This window comes from Cottoperca gobio, chromosome 15 (assembly GCF_900634415.1).
Source record: "Cottoperca gobio chromosome 15, fCotGob3.1, whole genome shotgun sequence".
Taxonomy (NCBI): Eukaryota; Metazoa; Chordata; class Actinopteri; order Perciformes; family Bovichtidae; genus Cottoperca; species Cottoperca gobio.
Window position 1 is genome coordinate 15,405,275 of NC_041369.1, and position 23,120 is coordinate 15,428,394.

A 23,120-nucleotide genomic window follows, 5' to 3' on the forward strand; every position below is an offset into this window, starting at 1 on the left:
TCAATAGATAATGGGAGATTTTTCATGGATGCAAAAGGCACGGTTATTATCAGTGCCGTTAAAAGAGCAAGACCTCCTATTTGGCTTCAAGCTACACTCATAGGTGGTGTGAAGGCTGGAAATAAAAGTTACACTTTGCTTGAACCCTGTGAAACCGTCTTAAATTGCAAATGCCACCAACACCCTGCTCTAAATTATGTCAACTCATGACAACTGACTATTCAGCAACTAAATGAACTAAACCTTGTTTTGACTCCGTTAATCGAAAAACAAGCCCTTATGCAGTAGGACAAAGTAGCTGATGGTTTATGTGTGATTTCTTAGTGACTCTGCTTGTTTACTAATGTTAAGGAGGTTTAGTATTTTTCAGTAAGCAGGCTATTACAATAACTTAATGATTTAAAAGAATAATTGATGTTGTGAAATAGGACATTTTAAAACTTTTTTTGTATGAAGTACGACACTTGGTGTGTGTAACTAAATATTTTCTATTACTATCTATGTGTACTATTACTTAATACAGATCTAGATCCAGAAGCAGATAAAAAACAATTATCAAAATCAAATACTGTGTCAACATATTATGCAAAAGTATGGTCTCTGACTGCATTGATTGCTTTTTTTGCTGCTCGGAGGCTGCTGTCAAAACAACACTGACATATCATCACCTTTTAAGTTGATACGGCATGCAAACAGTTGCCTGTTTACAAGCCGATACAGAGAAACATTGTGTTTCTGGTCACATGATGAATGTAGGTCTAATATTCTCTCTCATTTTAGCTCTGCTTTGCTCTCCACTAACTCCTGAGGGAAATATCTGGCTCTTATGCAGCTAAATGCGCCACTATGTTTATCTGCTAGTCGCTAACTGTGTCTGTCTGCAGTGAACATGAAATAAAACAGTAACCAAACTACACATTCAAATTGAAAATATAAAAATATTGATTATAACAACTTTAAACTTTTATGAAAAGACAGTTACATATCAAAATACATGATTATCATAAATTAAAGGTGGCCAACCAAACATGGTAAAGCTAACAACAACATGAGTCATTGCTGAACCTCTTTATTGAGCACTGAACTGGGTTACAAGAAACGCAGACCCAGCATATCTTAAAGATCTCATAAAGATCTCATAGTACTTTATACTCCAACTATCCAACTAGAGCATTGCGCTCCCAGACTGCAGGGTTACTTGTGGTTCCTAGAGTCTCTAAGAGTACAATAGGAGCCAGAGCCTTCAGCTATCAAGCTCCTCTCCAGTGGAACCAGCTTCCAGTTTGTGTTCAGGAGGCAGACACCCTCTCCACATTTAAGAGCAGGCTAAAGACTTTCCTTTTTGATAAAGCTTATAGTTAGGGCTGGCTCAGTTTTGCCCTGGATCAGCCCCTAGTTATGCTGCTATAGGCTTAGACTGCCGGGGGACACCTCCCTGCTCTCCTCCTTCTCTTCCTCTCTCCTCCCCTCCCTCTCTTCTTCTCCCTCTCTATCTGTATGCATTTATGTAAATGTATGTTACTAACTCAGCATCCGGGGCATCATCCCCAGGAGTGTCTGTGGCAGGTTGCCACTGATAAAGTTTACGTCAGGATCAGGAATCGTGGCTGCGCCTGCTGCCCTGGTCCTGCTGGACACCAGGAAGCCTTATTGACATTATCCTGGATTCATCCAAACTTTTTACTTTTTTGATCACAACATAATTTCTGTCAAATGGATGTTGTATTTGTTGTTTATCCTGTACATACGACATCTATTGCACGTCTGTCCGTCCTGGGAGAGGGATCCCTCCTCAGTTGCTCTCCCTGAGGTTTCTTCCATTTTCCCCCTTTAATTATGGGGTTTCTTTTAGGAAGATTTTCCTTGTGTGATGCAAGGGTCTAAGGACAGAGGGTGTCGTATCCTGTACAGTCTGTAAAGCACACTGAGACAAATGTATAATTTGTGATATTGATTGAGATTATATAAATACATTTGATTTGATTTGATTTGATTTGATTTGATTTGATTTGATTTGTATACAGTTTGACCCAAGTCTCCTCAAACAATGCCGACATCAAAGTGAGAGTTTGCATTCTCCTGCTTGATAAGTTATTGTTAACAGCTGTTCAGTCAAGAAGTACCTTTTTGCCAGAACCTCATACTGAACAGCAGACAGGAAGTCAAGAAAACAAAGGTCTTCTCAGGTGATAAACACAAACGTTTGATGTCTCAGACTTCAAACCCAACAGCAAATCTATAATATCTTCCCTTTCTGAAAAAACAAACCTACTTTTCCGACAATCATTTTGGGGTGTACAATTGGAATTGTTGTGCCTCTCACACAGGAGTAGTATCTGTAAGAAACTTAAGGGAGTATAAGATATTCACCTTAATGATGTAAAGCTGCAGAAATTGAAAACCAGGAAAGAGGTTTAGAACAAGTACATACCCTCAGAGAGTGATTTGTGGTTGTGTATTGAGCAGCTTGAATCCTGCACCATTCAACATGGTCAGTGAGCAGAGCTGCAGCGAGGGTGTCCTCTTCCTGACAGCTCCCCCTAGGGCCCTGGAATACATTAACCACTATGGTCCACAGGGGTGTTGGGAATAATTACTCACTCCTGCCATGTGACACCCTCGATAAATTAAATTCCCCCTTTAAGTTTTAAAGGCAAATGCATATTGTGGCCATCACTTAGAGGCTGGCCTGTCCGTGCTTGTGCATAATTTGTTGTAACAATGTGTTACCACAACTTGGTAACTCGAGCCAGCAGCTGACTACAGATGAGTGAGCAATGTGCCAATGAAGTCGGAGGGCAAAGAGGAAGGGTGGAGAAAAATTGCATTAGAGGCTCTGTGTATGTGTCCTCATAATTAATATTTTCTAGTCCGTCAAGCTGTAATCTAATTATGAAGTATGCCTTCATCTGCCATGAATCATTTCTGCACTTTGTTAGCTAAATTGCGGGAAAGAATCCAGACACATCTTTGAGATTTAAATGATTTTTCTTTGTGAAAGGCACAGAAAGAGTTAGTGGCCTAACACAAAATGATTGTTAAACCCCTGTAGCTAATGGCTTTAAAGAAAATGTAATTGTGATTTAATAATTGACAAATTAAGCCCACGGAGCTTAAATTTTTTGGCAATGGCCATGATCCATAAAATCGTTTTTTCTAACAGCTGCATGTCTAAAAGAGGTAATTACATTCTCTGTTAACACATATAAAATCTAAGCAAATACACCCAGCAGACGGCTGCGGATTAGGGGTGAGATGGAGATGTCACCCCGTCCTCACGATGGCACATCTGGAAGATAACTCTGGAAAAATACAGCCGGTGATAGGTTCTTTCAATAAAAAGTCTCTAAATAAATTTCTACTGTGCAGAAGTTGCTATGAAAGTGACAACCCAAAGACAAGCTCACAGAACTGTGGTGAGGAACGTCAACACCTTCTCTCAACAAAAAAACGATGACCTCGAAAACTAATTACGTGTCACACTGAGTTTATATTAAGATTACTTGCTTCAGTCTAATATCATTTTATTTATGGAACACTCTAGAGAAGAAAATCACTTTGTCTGTCATTTCTTTCAGCTAGTGTGGATTATTTGTGTTTGTGCAGCACTGACATTCAACAATACAGAAACATTTGTGAACATCCATGCCAGGTTTCCAGAGTAGACAATTACCTCAAGTCCTCCTCCTCCTCTGTCCGATGAGGAACCTGACAATTCCCGTCTTATTAGACTCCTTGGAGCCAATGTTCTGTCTTTACATGAAGAGACCACCGGCATCAAGTTGAGTGAAACTTTATATTTCCCTTCTGTCTGGGCTCTTTTTAACATGCTCTAATGATCTCGATGAGCAACACATTCGCTAGTAAGACAGAGAGCATGTGAAAAAGGGAGAGACAGAGCAGCTATAGAAACCAAATGTAATGTGTAAGATGTGTAACGTGATTAGTCGAGCCCCCAACCGAGGCCTTCAGTCAACGGCAGAAACGGTAAAGATCATAAGAAACATTAAGAGAAACTCTGTCATGATGGGAAAGAACATCTGAGTTCTCAGCTGCCGCCATTCATTTTCAGAATGACAGTGAGTGCGGTTGAAAGCAGTGGGATCTCTGAATGGCATTAAGCTTTCAACTTTGATTAGGTGACTTGCAGAAGATGAAGAGGAATCATTTAGAGGAGGACAAGTGTGTCAGAAGATAATGGCTCCACAGGTTGAATATGGCGAAGAAACACTGGCTCCGACTGAAGCTGATGAAACACAGCAACAACCTGAGAAATCCAGGTGCGCGCATGTTTATCTGTGTGTTTGCATGAACGCGGCATGCAAATTTGTGTGAATTTGAATGTCCGTATTTACGCACGCTCGCGCGAATGCAGTGCTTGTTTTATGTGTGTGAGTGGTGTGTGAATACGTGTGCATACCTGCCTGCCAAGGATCTCACTTTCTTTGTGCTTCATGTCAGGCATCTCGGTCTCTGTGACAACATTTCACACTAAGGTGGCATGTCTTGAAAAGCAAAACTCAGAGGGATAAATATCTCCAGTTAATACTTTGTCGTATAATATTTAGCCAAATGAATGTCAAAAGTTAATTAGTTTGATTGCCTGCATGGAAAACTTTCAGCCTTTGAGCTCAAAAGAAACCTCACACACATGTTTGTCTGTTTAACAATCACCTTCTGTTTAGGCTTATGCCCAAAAACCAGTGTGAGGGACTGCCACCTGGAGATTGAAATTGTAGCTGTGAAAGTACAAAATCCTTCGAAATGTCTTTTAAAACTTTTACGAATGTTCTCTGTGCCCTGACCAAAACAAAACATGATGACAGGTGCCAGTTTACGACATCCCTCTCTTTATCTCTGAGTCTCCTCAATTTCCCCCGACAGAGAGAGAAAAGACAGAAAGAGAGGGGGGAAGAGAGAGGGAGCGCAGGGGACCTGAAGTGTGTTTAGGAGGAAGATGGCTGTCAGTAGCTGTCAATCGTCGGCTTTTTGATGCCATCGTCTCGGCACAGGCCTGTCTGTCTCACAGTGTAACAGCTATCAAAGACTCACTCACAGCAAAGACAGGCGCTAGGGTGGAAACACAAGGAAATCCACACATTCTCTCATTTACACCTGGCATATAAACTTTGTGAAATCTGGGTCTGTGTCTGGGTCTGTGAATCATGATGGAGCGGATCGTTCTCACCTGGCCTTGAAACCATAAACATGTTGAAGTGATAGCAGTCCCGTTTGTCCATGGCGTAAGGTCATTGGTAAATGTTTGGAAACAGATTTGGACTGAGATTCTCCAATGTTCTATTTTATTTTGTTTATTGTACTACTTTTGGTTATATGGGGCCACATTCTAATAATTCAATAACAAGTTTGTTGCTCTAAGTTGTAACTAATCACGTTATTCATGGTTAAAAAAAACTATTTTAGTAATACTTTATAGATCAGTAGGAAGCTACAAACCAGGTGCACGTTCTCTTCTAGCATAACCTTGTCATTTTATATCTTTGTATTATCTTGATGCCTAATTAGAATGTAACTCATTATTTAAGAGACATGGGATTCTTTATGATCAATTCATAATCAGGCATCATGTCTGCAGTTATAAATGTAGGTTACTCATTGGTATACGATGCTTCCAATAAACCAATTTGTCCATAATAGTTTAATCAAATTGTCCAAGAAATGTGAATGACATTTATATCAACAGTAACCATAGTTATACATTGTATAGCTACACAATGATAGTTTTAGTTTTTTTTTTACTAAAGAAATGAGTGGAGAAAACAAATAATACAGCCATGGAATAAAACATGACCGTTCCCAGTACAAACAATAATTCTGCTGATCTTTTTTTTGCTTGCTATCCTTGGCCAATCCCAGCAAGTGACAAATCATTCTACAGTACGCATTTGAGCGGTTAGCCATGCATCCAGACTTCAGCTGCGGAAACATTTTAATAGAAAGCAGCACAGTTGTGTATTTCAAATGGTCGATATCATGAGGAAAGAAAGACAGTCCCACATTGGTTGCCTTTATTTTCTTATTATTGCCAGCAACAGAACATTTTAAAGAGAGCGTGAGACTGCACGCTGCTTCGGTGATAACATAAATCTGTCCTGCTGTCCTTGGTGGACTGTCTGCTTTTCATCTGGTCGACACAGATCACTTACAAGGCCTAGAGTTCCCACACCGTACCTCTTTATTGGTCCAAGACAACATCATGATGACTGTGTCCAGACGACCAGATCACAACTGGACACAGAAGGCGGAGGAGGAGTTGTTGGCCTCTCCTGTAAGCTCCCTTGTGGGTTGCTTCACTCTGTCCAGTTGGCAGGTACACAGACAGATCAACTAAATATGGCAGGATCCCTACTCACACAGCTCAATCTGTGCTGTGCCTGTAGTGTGTAGCTGCCTTCGGGAAGTCCTGTCAGCGCTTACCATTTGGCCTTGAACCTTCGCTAAACTATTGAGTTCATCATGCATAAAACATTAAAGATGTACATCTAAAAGGCTGTGGCTGCCTGTTTATTGGCACTCACAGTTCCATAAACCATTTTCATCCCTTGCAGGATGAGACACACATGCTCTGCAGTCCTATTGATGGCGTTTAACACAGAATATAAACCATAAAACACAATAATAAACATAAGCGGAGCAAATAAATCTGATTCATAATAACCCTGAGGTGGGATTTATGTAAGCAAAGATAGAGTCTTTGTGCAAATTGATGATACAAGCTCTATCAAAGCACCAGTGAGACACTAATATAGTCTTATAAACACACCAGAAACACTCTAAAGTAGCTTCATCTCTCCTCTTTGGCTGGCCTAAGTGCTTAAGTAATGTATTGCTTTCATAAGTGTGCAACTTCGTAGTACTTTCTTTGGTGGAAATATGTCTCCATCCTCTGGGTAGTGTGATTAAGAATAAAATACAAAAGAGCATTACTATGGAATAAATTCAAACAGTGACATAAAGCAGCAAAGTGTTGAGCTGAGCTGCAGCAGTTCTCTCTCTGAGAGGCCCCTGTGACAACGGCAGAGAGCTCTCGAGGTATCCATCACCAGCACACACTGTCCCCCTGGCACCCGAGCTAATGTATCACCTCTGGATTACAGTAATATCTGTCTGATGGATGTTTTCTGAGTGGAGCGGGCCACATGTACCCCAGACAGAAGCCTCAGTCGCTGGATGTAGCTCTGAGGAGAGGGGGCCTCTGCTCCTGGAGGTCCGTTATACTTCCACCCCCCTCCTCTTCTGAGCCCGAATTTTGAATACTACACCTCCTCCCAATCCATTCATCCTGCCTTCTTTCCCCATTCTTCAGCTTTTTGTGTGTGTGTATGTACATGCATGCATGCCTGCTCACATGTGTTAGTCACAGGTCTCCACTGAGAGACCGACTACCATCCCAGGGCGATGCCTGGGTTCCTGCAGTCAACTTTACTGCCTTCATTTGGCCTGATGAATGGCTAGCTGCCTTATCAGTCCCTCTGCCTGCAATCTCAAGTGCTTCCCTGGAGCCTCGCACTGCCTGCAGCACCGCGTCCTCTCTCCAGCACACTCTCTTTCTGCTTCTTTCACACAAACACAAACAGGGGTGCACAATTACATACATATAATACTATTGTCGATGTACAGATCAGCAGAAAAGGACATGCACATGAACAACAACAATATACCGCTTGCAGCAGCCAAAAACTCTGCAGAGCCCAAACACAAACATGCACACACACACACAAACACATACACTCTTACACAAGGCACACAAGCATACGCACACATCAGCTAGCAGATCCATCATCTTTATTTCTTCCCCAATGTGCTCATATTTTTCTTGTGGCTGCACCATGCACACAACACAAATGTTTTTCTATTTTTTCTTTTTTTCTTGAGGAAACACAAAAGAAATCACACCTCTCTTTCTCCCTGGCTCATGCCAAAATAATCAATGCTTTCCAGAGAGGGACTTGTGGCGCGACATGCGTGGAGGGAAGGCAGAAGGATGCAGACATAGCTCCAGGGCTCTGGTTGTAGATAATAAGTGAGGAGCAGTCCTTGGGTATGTTTTACAGCTATCAAGACTCATCATATTTGACATGCATTCTGGTGTTTACACAGTCTCCTCCGTAAAATCCTCTCCAGCTATAGAAGGGAACAGGGTGCAGGGAGCATAGACAACGCAGCACGTACACACATACACAGAAGAGCTTAGAAAAGAGGAGTCAGTTGTTGCCTTTGCGTTTCTCTCTCTCTCCTTCTTTTCTCCATATCCCATCTCTTATCCACGGCACAATTGGCGGCGTTAGCACCTGTCAGCTGACTGACTTCTTGTTCCCGGTGGCTTATGAAAAAATCATGGCTGCTGGGCTTCAGAGGCTGCTTTCCCATCAATATGAATTCACCATGGTCTTCATGCAACATTAGGCCAGGTCCTGTTTTCATACAACAAGCCACACGCTCCTTCGTCTGTAATACACGAGAGGAAATGAAAAGAGTAAATAGTCCTTTTAGAATGTTGCATTCGATCATGGGTGGAACCAAGTCGCCTATGAAAGGGACCAGTATACTTGGCTCTCAAAAGCACATTTGCTTTTCATTCCCAGATACTTTCAGCACTGTGCTCTGTTATTAGTGTGTCCTGTTTTACTGTAAATGAAACAGTACAATTCTCAGTGAAGCCCTGACATGGTTGTCTCTTATTGTTATACTCATTTCCACGTTTAGATGGGTAACTCTGTTTACAGTATGTACTTTTGGTTTTAGCGCTAAATCAGTACATCATGTGGCATGTATGAGGATTATACAGAACTGAATGAAGTAAAGCCCCCTCAGCAATATTTGCAGCTCCCAGTTAGATGCTGAATTATTATGTTAATTTTTACTCATATAAAGATAATACAGTAAGTCAGACGAGAACGCATACAAAACTGTTTCCCGCCTCTCTGTACTGTAATTTCTCTAAATCAATGGTTTCCAACTCCCACAAGCAGACACAATACGAGCTGACTTTAAGGAACTGTAAGAAAAAAATCCTCCTTCACAAAACATTATGATTAATTTTTGGCCTTTTTTTCTAATATTTAATTATATCTTTTGAAAAATAGTATAGTTACGTCTGCATAGTTTACAAATCCCACTTTGAACTCCTCAGAAGTAATAAGAATGCACCATGTGATGAGTAAGGCTGGGTATTCTTTGTAAATCTTTTAAATAAAAGTACCAAAGTACTAAAATGATATTATACTTTGAGGATTACAAGCTTATATTTAATTTAACAAAAAGAGCCACAATTCTCAAAAGTCTAAACACAAGCAGCTTCGCAAAGAACTCTATTTAAATTAAATAATCTAAACATGGCAACACTTGGATTTAAATCTAGAACTACGTGATCTAAGAAATCTGACCAGACATTTGAAGCTTTTATACTTGACATTATTTAATATCGTTACAGAGAAAACTGTTATTATTATTAAGTATTAAGGTTGAAAATGTTCAAAACGTAGCCTTAGACATGAGGGGTTGCAAGCAGACGGTATCGGTTTGCATTAATGGGTCACAAGAAAAAGAAGAAACTACTGCTCTAAATAACCTGCCACAGCCAAACAGTAAAACGCTCAAAATGACGAACTGAAACTGAATAACTAACAAAAAAAATGGACTCATTTGGCCTTCACTATACATCTGCTTGGCTTGGACCTGCTGCAAACCCTCTGCTTCCCTTCATCTCTCTATATCTCTTAGCCTTTTAAACAGGCTGAAAGTCAATTAACCACACCACTTCTCCCTGACATCATCGCGCTAATACAAGCTGCTCTTGACCTTATGTTTGTGTATCTTGAGCGGATGGGAGCGCCATGCTTCTCCCTGATTGGATTAACTTCAGATGTGGTCTGTGTCCGGGTCTATTACAGAGGCTGTGTTGTGATTTCAAACCCCAAGCCCAACCTCCCCCCCATCCCCACTGTCCCACCCCTCTTCTCCTTTACACCTCCCTGAAGGCCTGCTCTCCCAACACGCCATCTCCCAACACCCCACACATGAAGAATTGTCACACACACACACACACACACACACACACACACACACATATGCGTGTGCTCATGCCTCCAAACAGTCATATCCCATGTGTCTCCTGCACAGTGATGGCATGCCTGAAGAAAGCGTCCATCCCTACAGCCACATCCTCTTTCTCTCTCTCTCTCTCTCTCTCTCTCTCTCTCTCTCTCTCTCTCTCTCTCTCTCTCTCTCTCTCTCTCTCTCTCTCTCTCTCTCACTGTTCCCTATTTCCGAGTCCATAGGGGTCATCTCAGACAGAGGGCTTATAATCAACTCAATTAAGCGAGTCTTATTGCCATGGCAAATTGGTCTGGGTCATAACATTATCATTAGCGCCTCAAGTGCGGTCACAATGGGACACGGCAGTCAGATGAGAGTGAGACTAATAGGAGGGGAGGATGAAGTGACTCTGGACAGGAACGGAGAGTTTGATGAGCAGATAAAAATGTGACTTTTTGCTCACGAAACAGCAGAGGAAGTACATTGTGAAAGTATTCAGTACGTTTACAAAGAAAGAGCATATTTCCTGTGAAAGTGACTGACATCCACGGTGAGGTGTTGTGGGAGCAGCTCCACTGTGTACACAATGATATAGCTGGGAGACCTGCTGGCTTAAAAACCAGTGGTTCACCCAGTAATTGTTTCTGAGGATATGACATTTGTCTCTTCTCGTGGCTTGCTCAAGGTGTCAACACCTTTCATATAGCCAAGATTTTTTCACTGTGGCTCACGTGCCCCGAAGCAGCCTGTTTGATCTTCTTGAGGACTGTCAACTTATTGTGTGACTCCATGGAAATTGAATTATGTATTTATTTACACGCCGGGTTAATAGAATAGATGCCTAGGTGATTTGAAAGTCAAACAACCGCACCTGCCATTCATTTCTGTTTTTTTCTTCCTGAAGCAGATCCTCTGTTTTGTTCTGTACGGCTTGGATATACAAAGAGAGGATGATAATGAATTGAATGGCTTATCCTCAACAGTCACGCTCCAAAATACACTGTAGTTTAATACAGCAGCGATAAATCCAGATTTCCATGATTGAAAAGCAGTTTTGGGGAATATTTTTGCTATATCCTCATCTACATTCTGCAACTCAAGTGGCCTACATAAACTGATGCTCTTTGTGTGCACGTGTGTGTGTGTGTGTGTCGAGAAACACTCGTCCGGGCCTTGCACAGCAGCACAGTGGCCCAGTTTGAGTAAAATCAGTGTCAATGCATCTCTAATGGTGTGTACTGGTGCGTGCGCACGTGTGTGAGCGTCTTCCGGAAGCTTTAAACAGACATGTCATGTTGGGAGACGCTGCTGTCAAACGGAGGACAAGTCTGAGGATGTCAATTGAATGCCGAGAAATGTCTGTCAGTCGTTTTGACGTCGGTCTCTCCATTGTGATTAGCATCACTTAATATTCATGCGTGCTTATCTGCCTGCTGAGACGGTGCCAAACTGACTTCTGTTATTAGAGTGCATCAGAAGCAGTCTCCCCGTGATAAACACACGGCGGATGTAACAGCCATGTGGCATTACAAGCATGTCAATATGTGCCGCTCTGTGTACTCGGTGATGGTGTCACAGGTCAATTCAACAAGAGGAAAGTGATATTACTTCCCAGACAGGGGAGTGAAGGCATGGCTCTCTTTGTGCCACAAGCCTGTGTTTGTATGGAGAAGACTGTGGATTAGCTAAACAACACTGCCACTTGCTGTTCACATTTAGGTACTAAAGAACTGCATAATAGGAAATGCAGCTTGAATGAACTCATGAGTGCTGAGAGGCCTAAAAACTTTCAGATATGTTTTTGTGGTCTTATTTCAGGAGTTTCTAGATAATGCTTGAAAATAAAATACATACCAGTGTATAAGTTTTAAGACAGGCCTGGTTTTAAATATATTACATTCCTAAATTTCTTGTCTGCATGGTTTGAATTTAAAAAGCCCGTTTTCAGATGTGCAGTGTCTTTTGTCCCACACGCTAAATGCATCAAAACAGGAACCTCTTGAATTATTTCGTTTCATATTAGCAGTTGTACGTGTCAGTTTTGTTTTCTTGTGTCTTTACCACATAGTTTTTTCTACCTCTGAGAGAGTGTGTGAATGTGTATCATTGTGGCTCTCTGACAGTCACGGCCGGGAGGAGGAACAGTGGTGTGCTCGCTGCAGATGGCAGCACACATTTTTTCATTCCTTAAACAGACACAAAAAAGCAGCTGAGGGACCAGGGCCTGTCTGTAGAATGTGCTGGGGAAGAGTAGGTACTTGGCACAAGTAGCAGAAACAATTAGCGTCACATAAGCAGAGGCCTGAAGCAGCTGGAGAGAGAGAGAGGGAGAGAGAGAGAGAGAGAGAGAGAGAGAGAGAGAGAGAGAGAGAGAGAGAGAGAGAGAGAGAGAGAGAGAGAGAGAGAGATGTTGGAAAAAACATGGCATCTCATTTTCACGCAGAGGACCTTAGCAGAAGTGTGTGCACACTCTGAGAGATCCCCTTCCTTTTCTCTTCACATCTCAAACATTTTCTTTAGAGACAGTTCATGTCATGGCTCATTTAATTGATGTGTTCGTGTTGGCGGCATGTTTTTGTTTGCATCTGTGCATTCTTAATTAGGGAATAGACAGAGGAAGCTCTGCGTCCTTGGAGAGACCTCACATCCCACTCACATCCCCAAAATCCCTTTTTGAACATTCCTGGCTACAGTCTTCCCCGTTTCCGTTTTGAAGTTGCAAGACAAGATGATCTGAAGTGTGGCTCATGAAAACACTCCACCGGTCCTGTGAAAACATTGTGCTCATTAAACTTTGCCTACTTTACAGATAAGCTCAAAGTAAATGTTAAATGTTTTTTTTTAAAAGCACTTTTGAAAATAGGAAAAGGGATGCATTGGCCTACTTCCTGTAAAGCACCTGAAAACATAGTTTAAATTCTTAATGAATAGGTTTGGATTATTTTAAAGTCGAATGCAATACTCATAAAAACACATACACGAGTTGCTAGGGTCTGCTTTTGTCTCACAACTCCCCTTATTTCTCTGGCTTTTGCTGGAAATTTGACAAGCTAAAGTGCCCATGTTGACCTCTCGCTCTGTAGCTGTGTGTCCAGTTTCTATGTCAAAGAGAAGTGTTGTCTATGAGAGCATAGCCGTTACCATAAATGGTACAATGAACGTCTAACAGTAAGCACAAGCAGAGAAAACTCATCATGTCAGCTTACTCTCTGATGCCAGTTACAGCAACATCTAGCTAAAGTCTGCTAACCATAGCTAACATTAGCCACATCACACTACTTTCTCTCTTTAAGGCTTCCTTTTGCATTTGAACACACACACTCACACTGCACGTACTAGTTTGAGTTGGAACCCTGGATTTTGCATCATTGCTTTTGTACACTCACAAATACCTGCAATGTTTGGAAGCAGTTGGATTATATAAGTTATTAGACTGGTGGCATTCTTCTTTATTGTTCGCTAGCGCCATATATCAAAAACATTTCAGAGTAAGGAAGTCTTTATGCAAGCACAATTAATAACAAATGGAGTTTAGACTGGACAAAAATCCTCTTAATTCACTTTAATCATAAAACATCTCAGAGGACTGCAATACACCTTTCTACCACTAAGAGGCGGTATTGTATGGCAGTGATAAAACAGTAAGAGCTGTAACCTCAGCAAAGTTCTGTCTTTTTTTCATAATGATTAGTTTACTCAACCCTTCTGCTACTTTAGAAAGTTGGTACTTTGGTACAGAAAGAAATAGTCTTGCTTTCTTCAGCTGACAACAATTTAAAGCTACATTTAAGAGAGTGTCTTTCATGTTTTTATGTACTCACACAGGAATTTACACAATGAGGAAAGGCTTGTCAAATACGCAAAAGTTCACATTTCACAATTGCACAATTTAATTGCAGTGACACACAGTGCTGAGCAATATTGTACATTTGGAAGGACGATGAAAACAACAAACACAGATAAAACAGTCCAAAGTGTGCTTGTTTGAACTACAAAAGAACTATTCTGAAATATTTTGAGATTCACAGCATCAGTGGACAAAAAGGACAAACTCCAGTCAGTGTTGGTGCCTTTAAAAAAAGAAAACAGACGACCTTTGTCCTGGGACTCTTTAAGTGATTTAATCTCTACATGGATTTTTAAGTGATTTAATCTCTATTATTTTCCTATATTAAATGTTCTCTTCTTTTTTGTTGATTCAAACAATGTTTGTCAATCTTACAAAAACATCTACTTTTGCAATACTTCTTAAAAATCAATAAACTGGGGCCTCTCAAAGGTTGAGCAAAGCAAACACCGATGGTACTGCACAAATAGAACTGACACAGAGAGATTCAGTGTATTTAAACCGAAGCTGTTCAACCTTTCTTTATCAAAGCCCAGAGCCCATAACATAATGGCTATACGCATCAAAATGATTTTTTGGATTGGACTTGCTGTTGTGCTAACAGGTAGGAGACTGTGGTTTTGTGTATAATCTGGCAGGGGACAGATTTCTTGGGTTGGTGCTAACGGTGACTGCTGTTCTGTTTCTCGTCGGTCAGGTGTGGGAAAGTCTGCCTTCATCGGGAAGAGCCACAGCAAAGGGAAAGATGATCCTGTGCTGCAGTATGTTGTTAACAACTCACTGAGGGAGCACCCAGTCCTCACCAAACTCAGACTGGTAAGAGAAACAACAAGCCCTCACACACTAGTGTCTCATGTTCAGATGGAGATGATAGCTTTAGTATTGATTTCATAACACTTTGATTATTGTAATTCCCTTGTTACTTGTCTCAGCAAGACACCCCTGTGTTGTTTACAGGTGTTTCAGTATGACGCTTCTCTCTACAAATTGATATCTTTACATTTTTTCCCAATGAAATTCAGTTCAGGATTCTTTTGATCACTTTCAGCTTAGCATGGGCAGGCGCACCCCAAAATGTATCAACATGCTGAAGCCACCAGCAGGTTATTTAGGTCAGGCCGAGGCCGGTTGGTCATCCGGAGCTCCAGGCTAAAAACTAAAGATGATTGTGGCTTTGAAGTTGTTTCTTCTAAACTTTGGATCAAACTTTAACTTCATACTTTTAAAAAGTAGCTGAAGACGCACCTGCTTAGAATTGAATATGCTCAGTTTGTGTTAGGTGTCACATTTCAATTATATTATCTTTACTTTATATATGACTACAATAATGAACTAAAAGAACACACAATTACCACCCTACAGTATATCGTTTCCGGTTCCCAAGCAATACAATTGTAGACCACTAGAGGGCAGCACAGTGTCAGAAGAACCCTCCAAAGCTAATGAGGACTGAGAGATGTTGTTTATCCATTAAGTCAGACAATATAATGATAACTGTATGTATAACTATATAAATGTATAAATGTATAACTGTACATTAAATAGTTTGACATTTTCATTTCAGAGAACCCTTGAAGATCCATGGAACATCATGATGGTTGCCAGTGAACAAGCCCAGTTTATGGCAAATCTTATTAGACTGATAAATGCAACTAAAGCTATTGAAATTGGTGAGATTATAGAATATTATGGAAGCAAAAAAGGGCCATGATAATTATAATTTAAAATCAACTGAACACCTGACTCTGAAAGCCATATATATTATTTTATCTGACCAAACATAACCAGAGATCTGGTTGATTCCATTCGGGCTCAATTGGGGTTTAATTTTTACATTTTTAATCTTGTTTTTATATTTTTAATATAGTGTTTTTAAAAAGTGGATTCCTAAAATGAAAATGTATTTAAAAGCTTTTGAAATTGCACAACTTGAAATTGCCTACTGGGAATTTTAAAGAGGGGAATTCAAACAACATTAATTTTTAATAGATGGTGTTTTACTGCTATGAATTTAGCAGTATTCAAATGTCAACAGTATTGATTAAGTTTTAGAAATATGCAATCGGTTACTTGTGAGATTCAAGTCCATATACAGCTTTTCTTTGCTCCCATAGAAGACTCTCTTTTATCTTTAAAAAGGACTAAAAATGTACTTCTGATGTGATCCAGTTAACATCATATTCATTCTACAGGGATGTACACAGGGTACAACGCTCTGAGCATGGCTTTGGCCATGCAAGTCAATGGAAGTGTGGTAGCTTGTGAAATACAAGACACCTATGTGAACATTGCCAAACCATTTTTTAAAGAGGTGAGAACATTTCTTTCTGAATAGCATGACTCAAGTTGTCTACACACGATGACAGAAATAGGATATTGCTCCTTTAATCTTAACTCAGTGCAGGTTGCATTACACACCCTGGTATTTGTGTAACATTTGAATTTGCAAGTTTAGTCAAATTGATTGTTGCTTCTGTCAGAGCAAAATTGTGCAGCAGACAGCACACCTGTACATCCTGCACACCCACCTCCTGTCAATATGTCTTCACAAAATGTTGCCAGCTGGAGAGTAAAAAAGGTGTCTGCTCAGGAAACTGTGGCACCCAAACAGTAAAATCAATTCCTTTTTTAGCCTTCCCTAAAATTCTCTTTAAGAAACAATTAAAGATCCTGAACAACTCAAACACAGTTTTACCTTTTCTCTAGGCTGGAGTTGAAAATAGAATTGATGTGCGCTATCAAATAGCCATGAAGACACTGAGTAAGTGCTTTTATAAAAATCAAATACAAAAACATAAAAATTTCATTTGGACATTTTTAATTTTCATCTCTGTTCCATCAGATGAACTGATAGCAGCCGGGGAAGCTGGAACATATGACTTTGTGTTTATTGATGCTGATAAATCCAACTATGACAGATACTACGAGAAGTCCCTCGAGCTCATACGAACAGGGGGCATCATTGCGATTGACAATGTAAGTACACTTTACACAAGCACGCTCTGTCATGCTATGGTATGTAGAGTGCAGCATGCTTTAACTGTGAACAGAATAAATCAGCCCTGTTATCGCCGTCTTCGAAGGTGCTGTGGAGCGGAAAGGTCGTGAATCCTGATCCCAGTGACATCACCTCCCAGGCTCTGGATGCTCTCAATAAGAAGCTACACAAAGACCAGAGGATTGATCTGAGCATGCTCACTGTGGGCGACGGGCTGTCCATCGTCATTAAACGCTAATATCACGAGTTAAAAAGTTACACGTTTGTCTTTATGCTGCTTTAGTTTTGATATTAAATATAAATGTTGATTACGTTGCCTTCTGTACTTCTGACAGATTAAACATGATACAACTTTCTCTCTGTGTTTACTGCCTTTATAAAGACAGCAATCAGAAAAGAGCTATAAATAACATGAGAATATATACACCACAGTGCTACAGCTCCGGATCATAATTTGTTTTTGGGAAATAGTGGTTTTCTTAGTGAGAGCACATGAAACATTTGTTTTATATTCAGGCTGATATCATCGGCTCTATTTTTAGCTACATTACAATGTGAGCACAACACATCAAAAGTACAAAATGATGCAAGTGGAATACAGCCAGGGGAAACTAATTATTTTAACACTTGTTCTGTCTTCACATTCTGTATACTCCCCTTGTCCTAAGGGTAAAAAATTACCCGCCTCCACTAAACCTCTTAAATAAAGCAGCTTCAATTAATTTTCAACCCAAAATCAATTTTGCAGGAAGAAACAACCTATAATTAATAACTACACACTTTATAAATGTCTTCGTTTTCCCCTTTTCACATTGCAAAAAGACTGCATTTTATTAGTGGACACCACTCGTCTTTCTTTTACAGCACACTTGTTATAATGCTTTTCTTTACTAAAGTAGAGGAATATTATTATCAGTTCATTGTCTAGCTTTAGATAGTACTTATGTCATGGGTGGGTAATGGTACACCTTCCCAAATAAGTTGTTTTTCTGAGATCAATCAGTTGCAGGAATAATATTTTTGCGTGTGTGTGTGTCTAAATCTGTGTTTTCGGTGGTGTATATAACTGACTGTGGTGGTGTACAGCTCCCATGAAATTATAAACAAAAACAATTTTTCACTTTTTCTAATTTTGGGCTCATTTTAGGTAAAGTCATTCAATTTCAAGTTGATAAAAGGTCGTTTAGGGTTTTTCTCTGCTGCTAAACATCGCGGTGGGTCATGTTTTACCCTAAGACAACACAAGGGTTAAGGAAGCTACAGTTAAGCTCTTTAAATGTGTATGTATAACATTTCCCTTCAATATGAAGTGGAGTAGAAGTCTAAAGAAGCATCTAATGTACACACTGAAGTACTTCAGAATTGTACCTCAGTACATTACTTGAGTACATGTACTTAGTTACTTAGTTTCACTACTGAAAACAAATAATTAAACCAAAGAAGAACCAAAATACATGATTTCAGGCTTTTCCTCTTGATCTATATGGCAATATGATTTGAACACTGTACTATAAAAGGTGCGAGTTTAAATCCGCTACATACATAGAGAAGTGCCTGTAAAAGACAGGCATGTGGCGTCATCTTTTAATGACGTCATCTTGTAAAAGCAGTAAAGCAGGTTGGTCGTGAAACACCGTAGAGTGGTATTAATGAAGGAGTTTATTAACAACTTAAATGCTCAGAAACACATGATGATAATAATAATAACAATAATAATAATAATGCACAGAGGCTTTATTGTTTGGTGACTGTTATTTACACTCAGTCCACCCACATCCACGTCATTGCTGTCTGCGACAAAACGTAGTGTCAGCTCTCATTAGACCATCAGCTGATGCTACACCTTTTCAGCACCGCGGACAGCTCCGTTCTGCATACCGAGCAGATGGCGACGGTTATAAAAAGCCCTCATGGAGCGTCTCTGCATCGGAGATCCACCGCTACAGCCTGAGTCTCAGCATGGATAACAAAGTCTTCTTCCCGCAAAGAATCACTCAAGATGAGTATTCACAATGCAAGCCAAAACGTTCGGCTTTAGATACCAGTGCAGTGTCCACGGGCATGAATCTGACCAAGTATAATGAGAAAGAATTGATGCATGGTTTGAACGATCGTCTCGCAGGATTCATAGAGAAGGTGCACTACCTGGAGCACCAAAATCACCAGCTACAAAAAGAAATAGGTGAGATCAGAGATAAAGCGAAACCCGCATCTCGTCTGGAGGAGGAGTATGGACCAGAGCTCAGGAAACTGAGACAGCTGGTTCAGGATATTACTCATCAGAAGCATGAGATTGAAATCGAGCATGAGAATTTAGAGGAACAACTGTACAACTTGAGAAGACAACATGAGCAGGAGGCGCGTAGCAGATCGGGTACAGAGAGCAATATCGTGGTCCTCAAGAAAGACAGCAATGACGCGTGTCAGGCTAAACTAGAGCTGGACAAGAAAGCACAAGCTCTCGTGGATGAAATCCACTTCCTGAAGAGAAACCATGAGGCCGAGATGTCAGAGATGTTTGACCAAATCCAGGATGCGCAGGTGACTGTCAAGGCGCATGAATTTGGCAACTCTGGCGTCACTGCGGCACTCCGGGACATCAGGACACAACTGGAAGGTCATACCGTGTCTGACGTCCAGCAGATGGGAGAAACTTTCCAATCTCAGTTTGCAAGGTTAACGGAGGCAGCTGAGAGTAAGAGAGAGGCTTTAAAAGCGACACAGCAAGAGATTCAGGAGTGCAGGAAGCGACTGCAGGCCAAGAACATCGAACTGGACTGCGCTAAAGGTACCGGGGAAGCGCTGGAGAAACACCTTCATGACGTGGAGGATCGTCACATGGAGGAAATGATTCATTACCAGGTGAGACTGTGTTTTTTTTAAGAGCAGGATTTAATATAGCCGGTGTTCACACGGTGTCCAGTAACACATGTTCTGTCCTCTCGTTTCAGAACGCAATCAAAGAACTTGAAAACGAGCTCATAAATTGCAAATTTGACATGTCCAGTTACCTGCGGGAATATCAGGACCTGTTAAATGTGAAGATGGCTTTGGATGTGGAGATACTGTCTTACAGGTAAGGTGTGCTGAAACCACGTTGAATTAAGGTACAACTCTATTAAAGAGTGACAGCTATCAGTGTTATTACAAAGGCAAGCATTTTTGGAGGGAAAAGATGATTACAAATCTCAGTTTTCCATAATCTTTCCTTTTAATCTTTATCCTTCAACGGCTTTTAAGAATGATGTGTTACAAAACAAGTACAATACAACTAAACAAAGTACAGTGTCTAATGCAAACATCACAATATTGAACTACGGGTAAACGGTCATTAATATAATATATATATATATTTCCTTGCATTGCCTACATGTTGAGGTAAATAAATCAAATATGACTGAAAGGCAAGTAACTAATCTACAACTCTATCTACAAGACATTTCATTTATGTTAAAAGGCCAAAAGTGTTTGGAAGGTTACTTTTGAAATGCAGTACATATTACTAGTTTCCCTGTTTAACATGTAATGCACTTCTTCTAATTACTCCAAACTTAACTTATTACATTTTATACATTTCTGATTACTTTTCCAACAAATGTTTTAAACTGGGAAAAGCTTAAAAGTCTTAAAAACATAACCCTAAGTGTGAACCTCACACCAGTAATCAACACTGAAGCTTTATTAAAAGTAAAAACATAACTTTAATTAAGATCAAAATATTGCAACAGAATGCATGTTATATCATGTTTAAGTTTTTACATCATTTTTCTCAGCAGCTGTAAGTGATTATAATTAGATCTACATGTAACTAGTTACTCCCCAACACGTTTTTTGCCACCGTCTTAAATATTTCTCATTAATGAGGGTTAAAATACAAAATCTGTGTCTCCTCCCTTGCAGGAAACTTCTCTGCGGTGAGGAGGCTCGGCTATCTGCGATGTCAGACACCCACGTCTCGCTGCCCTACATCTACCACCAGTCCCCCGTTTACACCCTGCCATGTCTCAGCCGACCGGGAGGCCCGCACAGACGCGCTGAGCCCCACTACAAGTTCGTGGAGGAGATCATAACGGAGACCACTAGGGAAATTGAGATGTCAGAATTTGAGGAGACAGGATCGGAGGAGACAGAGCTGGAAACATATGAGCAGGAGTGTAACAAAAGAGATAGAGGGAGCAGTGAGGAAGAGGTGGATACTAAAGACAGTCAAGAGGAAGAAGGTGAGCAGATGTCTGATAGTGAGCAGAATCAAGTAGAGTCAGAAGAGAATTTAGTGAATGGAGTTGATGATGGGAGTCCTGGTGAAGTGGATGATGGTGAAAAAGGTCCACAAAGTAAAGAAGAGTCAGAGAAGACTGAGGCATTTGACAATGGAGGAGACATAGTTAATAATACTCAAAGTGAGGGCATTGATGAGGAAGAAGATAAGCAACATCACAAAGTAGCTGAAAACACAAAAGTAGAGAAAGAAGCTGCAGTGACAATAGTAACAATTCAGCAAGATCTCTCTTCAAAACCAGATGATTTAAAGCCAGAGGTCCCTGTAGTGGATGGAAAATCTGATGATGGTAAAAAAGGAGATGCTGAGAAAGATAGTTTTATCTCAGCTCAAGCAAAGAAGGCTGTTGGACAAACCACGGCTCAAGTATCTATAGAATCAGACAAAAGCCAAGAGCTAAGCAGTGTAAAAGTGCAAGATAAGGTTCCGGCTTCAGAAACAGCTGAGAAAACTGCAGATTTTACAGCAGAGACAAAGATCACTCTGTCTGTAGAGATAGAGGAGCTTTCAGAAAAGGCTCAAGTACCTTTGAGTACACCAAAGAGTGAGAAACAGGAAACCAGTCATACAGAGCCAAACAATATCAGTCAATCTGAGGCTGCAAAAGGTGAGGATAAAGTAACAAAAGGCATTGAAGATGGTAGACACGGTAGCAATATAGGTCAAGATAAAGAGTCTTCTCTTGAATCTGATGTGAAAAGTCTTCCTGAAGTGGAGGATCAGAAGACAAACAGTGGGGGAAAAGCCCAAACTGCGTTGCCAAGGGAAAAGACAGCAGTCAGTGCAGAAATCAAAGCGTTGCAGCAGGAGGCATCGGAAGGAAGCCAGGGTCAGAAATCAAAACTGTCTGAAGTTTTAGAGAAAATAAAGGATCATCAAGGTAAAACTGAGAAGGTGGAGACTAGTAAGTCAGAGAAATAAAAATAAAAGAGCACTAAAAAGCCAAATAGGAAAATCTGCTGATGTATGGGAAGTGAGGATAAAGGACATTTCCACCCTAAAATTAATGTGACAGCAGTTGGCAGGCAAATATCAGGGATAGTGAAGCTAAAAATAGAGAATGGCTTAACTAATACAGATGCAAATTCAAGGCACAAGTTGAACCAAGCAAAGAGAAGGAAGCTGTAAGAGCATGATTTTTGCTATAGCTTTGCCTTTGAACCTCTCATGTGATGCATTAAACTTGTATGACTCACCACTCAATGTAATCATGAATGTACAATATGCAAAGTTACATTTAAAATTGCACCCATCTATATTTGCTTTGATAAGTGCTGACAAATAAATGCAATATGAAAAACAACCTCTGAATATTTTTTCTGGCCTCAGCATGTTAATGTGGATCAATGTCTTTTCTATTTGAGCCACTATGTTCTTCACCTCTTTCTATAAACCACTCCACTTACTGCTTAGCCACTGAAACCTCCATCCATCAGATGTTAAGACAAACCGCTACGGGTTGCTGTAGATCGATATCAGACCATTTAATTAATGGCAACAATCATTTTACAGAGGCGGTGCCATTCCACACAAAAGATTAGACCGTAAATCAAACTTTCTGCCAACAAGTGTCCAGGCTGCTCAGCTACTGTATTTCCTGTAACCTTGTAATGTTATGGCACACATGATCATTAGTGCCATTATAGGGCAAGACAAGACACTCATAGCTGGACATATGAACAATGGTGAGCACCATCTCAACTATGACTTGTCATTCAAAATGTAAATCTAGAGTAAGGGGTGTTCTTTAATGTATTTCTTATTGCTTTGTTTCACTCATCTCTTCTGAAGGACTATTGGTTTCTTTGCTAAGAAAGATCATTTGCTCACGGTGGCTCATTTCTCTAGATCTTATTCTTTGTAGGATCGTTTTCTTACCTTCCGTTTAAGATAATGTCTTCGTTTGGTTTCCTTCAAAGCTTCCATTTCCTTTTAGT

The 23,120-nt window shown here is 40.4% G+C and overlaps 2 protein-coding genes across 2 annotated transcripts; both read left to right on the forward strand.

Annotated features, from left to right (window-relative positions):
- Nucleotides 1-14,455: 14,455 nt before the first annotated feature.
- Nucleotides 14,456-17,142, forward strand: comtd1 (catechol-O-methyltransferase domain containing 1). The gene is made up of 7 exons (XM_029450302.1): nt 14,456-14,510; nt 14,604-14,722; nt 15,471-15,576; nt 16,099-16,217; nt 16,613-16,667; nt 16,749-16,882; nt 16,990-17,142. The coding sequence occupies exons 1-7, from the start codon at nt 14,456-14,458 to the stop codon at nt 17,140-17,142; spliced, it is 741 nt and encodes a 246-aa protein (XP_029306162.1).
- Nucleotides 17,143-18,712: 1,570 nt separating this feature from the next.
- Nucleotides 18,713-22,478, forward strand: LOC115020084 (neurofilament light polypeptide). The gene is made up of 3 exons (XM_029449965.1): nt 18,713-19,766; nt 19,856-19,980; nt 20,805-22,478. Exons 1-3 carry the CDS (start codon nt 18,864-18,866, stop codon nt 22,102-22,104), a joined length of 2,328 nt encoding a protein of 775 aa, XP_029305825.1. The 5' UTR covers nt 18,713-18,863; the 3' UTR covers nt 22,105-22,478.
- Nucleotides 22,479-23,120: the final 642 nt, after the last annotated feature.

Bases quoted from the DNA above. Each gene is read 5' to 3' on its own strand.
- comtd1 (XM_029450302.1), top strand. From the start codon at position 14,456: ATGGCTATACGCATCAAAATGATTTTTTGGATTGGACTTGCTGTTGTG. The intron at 14,511-14,603 runs GTAGGAGACTGT...CTCGTCGGTCAG, and splicing joins ACTTGCTGTTGTGCTAACAG to GTGTGGGAAAGTCTGCCTTC. The intron at 16,218-16,612 runs GTGAGAACATTT...CCTTTTCTCTAG, and splicing joins CCAAACCATTTTTTAAAGAG to GCTGGAGTTGAAAATAGAAT.
- LOC115020084 (XM_029449965.1), top strand. From the start codon at position 18,864: ATGGATAACAAAGTCTTCTTCCCGCAAAGAATCACTCAAGATGAGTAT. The intron at 19,767-19,855 runs GTGAGACTGTGT...CTCTCGTTTCAG, and splicing joins AGGAAATGATTCATTACCAG to AACGCAATCAAAGAACTTGA. The intron at 19,981-20,804 runs GTAAGGTGTGCT...CCTCCCTTGCAG, and splicing joins GTGGAGATACTGTCTTACAG to GAAACTTCTCTGCGGTGAGG.